Source organism: Solanum stenotomum, chromosome 8, assembly GCF_019186545.1.
Source record: "Solanum stenotomum isolate F172 chromosome 8, ASM1918654v1, whole genome shotgun sequence".
Classification (NCBI taxonomy): domain Eukaryota; kingdom Viridiplantae; phylum Streptophyta; class Magnoliopsida; order Solanales; family Solanaceae; genus Solanum; species Solanum stenotomum.
The window spans coordinates 57,306,607-57,311,032 of NC_064289.1; the positions used below are offsets into that span (position 1 = coordinate 57,306,607).

Here is a 4,426-nt window from a genome sequence, read left to right on the forward strand (position 1 = left end):
GTACTTTTTGTAACCTCTTTGAAATATTGATCATCATAGATATCCAAAATTTGATTATTTAGCAATGTGCGTGTACCGACGCTATTAAGCATTAACAATCCTATTTGAGCATTGCACTCGTAAATTAAATGGCCTCTATAATGTGTGTATTCAGATTTAATTGAGGTCCAATATAAATATTGAATATCGAATTGAAAAAAAAACATTAGCAGTAATAGCGTACACATAATTTTACATAAGGTCATACCTTACATAATTTAATTAGTAACATAATTCTTATAATCCTTTATTAACCTGAATACAAGAGATAACAAGAAATGCATAATACAATGTTGATGTTACATAAAATTAAACATCTTCACATCTGATACAGAATCTAACTTGGGTGCAACACATTATCATCTAATTTATGACTTTTAAAAGTATTATTAATTTAGTACAAAATATTTTGAATTTATCACTAATGTATATTTTGCATTGAAAACTAATTAAGAGAATTTCTTTGTCAAATTAAACAAGATTAGAAATGTTGTTGTTATTGATGTTGCGCGAGAGCAAGGTCACATAGATGGAATCAATTATTGCTCGTAAGGTCAGGACATCGTGAAGGGTGGCAATAGCATAGGCAAGTCTTGATCTGCTAAGATTTTGACGTGTCATTCTCTTGACCCGTTTAGTATTTTTCAGAAAAAAATATGTCGTAGTAAATGTTCTTTGCATCTAAAACCCCTGCCCTGTCCTACTTATTATTTGTTGAAAAAATGTTTGACCATTCTGCCCCTGCTCTTCCCCGTTAAGCTTCTGACCTGCCCTGTCATGTCCTTGTACTGCCTGATTAAACTTAAATAAAAAATATTGTGGCACTATAGACCAAAATAAACTTAAATTAAAAAAAAAAAATGGTTTCTTGTATTGGATTCATTAAATCAGCAATAAACACAACCCTTCATACAATTGTGTATTCCCCTGTATATATATAATAAATAAAAATATACTCTTTGAATATACAGCAAGTTCTTTAGAAAAAAAAAACAATTTTTAAAAAATCCTAAAAAAATTATGTCCAAGAATTATAGCTGAATTTACATTTTGTATTCTGTCCCACATGCACAATTGAAACCATAGAGATATGAATTCTCAGCTTTGTATTTTTATTGTAATAATCTTCAATCAATGCATATTTTCTGAGGCTTTCATTTTTTTTTTTTTTGTTATAATCATCCGATATTCAAAATATATTGACCCAATCAGTTCGAACCCTAGTGCACATAGAGCCCATTAAAAAGGAAGCGCTTCTTAATCAGATTTTCATCTAAGTCAACAAGCTCGTAATTAGTCTTTTTCTTGTCATATAATCATTTAGTATCTGAAATATACTGACCCAATCAATTCAAATCTATATGCGTTTAGAGACCATTAAGGAGAAGGGTTTTCATCTCAATCAAGCAGTTCATTGATCCTTTTTGTTTTTTCCTATAATCATTTGGTATCCGAAAAATATATTAACCCAATTAATTCAGATTCACGTCATGTAAGACATTTGCTCCTTAATATGGTTTTGCATCTCAATCAAAAAGCTCATTGAGCCTTCTCCGTAATTAAGGTGGTCAGATCGACTCAAATTTATGATAATCCAAAATCACTAGACTTAGAAATTTATTCTTTTTGTGTGTATACATATATATACATAAATCGAATCAAAAACAAAGTTGAACCCACATAATTCGCCTTAAATCTAATCTATGAGATCCCTATAGGCACCCCAAACCTTTAGCATCAGACCCTTTCATGATTCTAAGCCTTTTACAAGAATTAATAAACATATCCAATGGTACATCTCCAACAAGCATCCAATCACCATCTTTGTCTTCATATGTTAATACATAATCAGATCCACTAGTAGTGTAGCCTTCTTTTTCTAAGTAAACACCTGAAAAATTATAATCCAACAATAAAACATAAGTATTTTTTCAAAAAAACATATAGTTGTTTTTTAGTGAGTGAAGTGAAAATTCAGACACATTAACCTAAAATTCTGGATTTGTATGTGATCAACCTAACCGGTCTATTAAAATATGCATCGAATATCAAAATAATGATGGACTGATTTCGATTTCACACTACTTGAAATCCTAGATCCAAATATCACACGAGATAACTTAAAATTCTAGATTTGACTCTATGACGGACTATTAATAGAGTTTTGTGGAAGTTAAAACTCACCAATGGGATGCTTGAACATGAACTCCAAAGCTTTGAGTAATTCTTGATAATTTTTGTAAACCCTAAGGTCAATTTTCCTTAAGTAAGGTGCTCCATCCATGCTAACTTTCACATACATTCCTAAGGAAACATCAATATTTGATATCTTGGCTTGGACAATAACATTCTTCCTATAAGATCTTACTGGTGGCCAACCAACAATTTGTACTCTGAAAAAAAAACAAATAAAAATTTGTTAATTCGAACCCTTTTAAGTCAAGAATAAGAATATATAAACTTCAGTTCCAAACAAGTTGGGGTCAGTAACTTTATGTACTCTCATGTCTAATCATTCCAATATACTCATAAAACTAACTAGAAGTATATATTTCTATATATTTTCTATGGAAATAAATAAAAATCCTTGAATGAAACGAAAGACCTCGATCTAAAAGACAAATGACCTAAAGTATACGTACTAACATGACTAAATTTCACATGAATAATCATATCTTTTTCTTCGATTGTTACTATATTTTTCGCTAGATCTGCATGGATTTCAAGAGATTGAGACCTTTAGAAACAATATTAATAGTGAAAAATCAATAACACAACTTACTTTGGTGGAGGGGAGGAGTCTTGTTGATCATTTTGATTTATAATATCTGAGGAGCTATCCATCTCTGATAAAGATCTTTTATTAGTACTAGTCGAAGATACTTGTGTCTTCGATTTATCTGTTGTACCAGGTAACCCTAATCTCAGCTCAGTTGCAAGATCATTATTCTCGTACATTGTTGCCATTTTCAATATTCTTGATATATATGACTATATATATTATATAGAATTTGATGAGTACTTTGTTGTTGATAACCCTTTTTTTCTCCGGCGTATGTCCGGCGACGGCTACTTTTTCCGGTGAAGAATTTGTTAGCTATCAAGATGTGAATGATGAATGAGAAGAGGAAGATAAGTGTAGCATTATATAATATAAAAATGATTAATAATTAGGGTGACATAATTAATATGTAGAGGACTTATTTTCTTTGTGCATGAATTTCATAAAAGGGAAAATAACTCCTTCACGCTCCTTTTTAGCACGTAACAATACAAAAATCATATTATATTTTTGTATAAAATGAAATATATATTTCAATATACCTATATCAGATTGGAACGAGAATTTTAGGTTCTTTATATGGCTTGAGAATTAAATTTTCTTTGAGCTAATTTATGATGGTGTAAATTATGTTCAAGATCTAATTTAACATGATATCAAAGTTAGGTTCGTTGAGTCCGTTGTAGGGCCACGAATTGTATGGAGTTTATGAAAATACTCTCGATCCTTGAGTGTCATATTCTGGACCGAACAGTGAAACTTCAATTAAAGAATGTATGGATCTGAATGTAAGGGAGAGCGTTGAGGGGAATAATTTCGCATCAGATTGTGACGCTCACCTCTTTATAATGCTTGAAAAATCCTCTTCCGTTTGAGCAAGATGTTAGGGTGTGACTTAGTCTTAAAGATTTTTAACTATGTCTAGTGACAAATTTTATTAATAATTAATTTATTTAATCAATATCGTGATGTTATATTCACCTCTCATTATATATACTGACTCATGTTATGTAAAAAAAAATATTTATACCATCTATATAATTTAAATTATTTTAACATGTAATTTATCACTTAGAATAAGTCACTAATAAATATTATTAAAAAATATTATTTAAATTAAATGATTTGATCGTATAAATATTAAAATTATCCGCAATTGTTAGAGACGCATTGTCGATGGCGAGTTGGTATGGAGTGATCAGGTAGGTGTCATGACACGCTAACTAATGTGTGTCGGTCAAAATCTAAATGACAGGCAAGATTAGGTTGATATGATGTGAGACAAGGGAACAATGAAGGGACAACCCCCATTAACACAAAGTACTATTCAAGTAATCGTGGCGGAGCCAGAATATTTATTACGTTCTTCGTTAGTCTTTTCTTTTTATTCGTTTTAAATAAAATGTTTATTTCTCTTTCTAACAATCGTTTAGTTTTTTTTTCCCATACATATGGCTCCCTATCAAGGATTTTTTTTCCATACAGATGGCTCAAACTCAAGACATTTGGTTAAAGGAGGAGCAACCCCATCTTTTGATGGTAACAATCGTTTAAATTCAAATTTTCATGTAACATGTTTGATATTATAAGAATAAAAGGTATTCT

The 4,426-nt window shown here is 30.5% G+C and overlaps 1 protein-coding gene across 1 annotated transcript; it reads right to left on the reverse strand.

Moving 5' to 3' along the window:
- Positions 1-1,737: 1,737 nt before the first annotated feature.
- Positions 1,738-3,169, reverse strand: LOC125873132 (auxin-responsive protein IAA3-like). The gene is made up of 3 exons (XM_049554009.1): positions 2,822-3,169; positions 2,224-2,432; positions 1,738-1,930 (listed from the first exon to the last, which is right to left on the reverse strand). The coding sequence occupies exons 1-3, from the start codon at positions 3,004-3,006 to the stop codon at positions 1,752-1,754; spliced, it is 573 nt and encodes a 190-aa protein (XP_049409966.1). The 5' UTR covers positions 3,007-3,169; the 3' UTR covers positions 1,738-1,751.
- Positions 3,170-4,426: the final 1,257 nt, after the last annotated feature.

What these genes read in the sequence shown, in the direction of transcription:
- LOC125873132 (XM_049554009.1), bottom strand. Translation starts at nt 3,006, where the DNA reads ATGGCAACAATGTACGAGAATAATGATCTTGCAACTGAGCTGAGATTA. An exon ending in GACTCCTCCCCTCCACCAAA is followed by an intron (nt 2,433 to 2,821) that starts GTAAGTTGTGTT and finishes TTTTTTTTTCAG; the next exon opens with AGTACAAATTGTTGGTTGGC. An exon ending in CATGTTCAAGCATCCCATTG is followed by an intron (nt 1,931 to 2,223) that starts GTGAGTTTTAAC and finishes ATAATTTTTCAG; the next exon opens with GTGTTTACTTAGAAAAAGAA.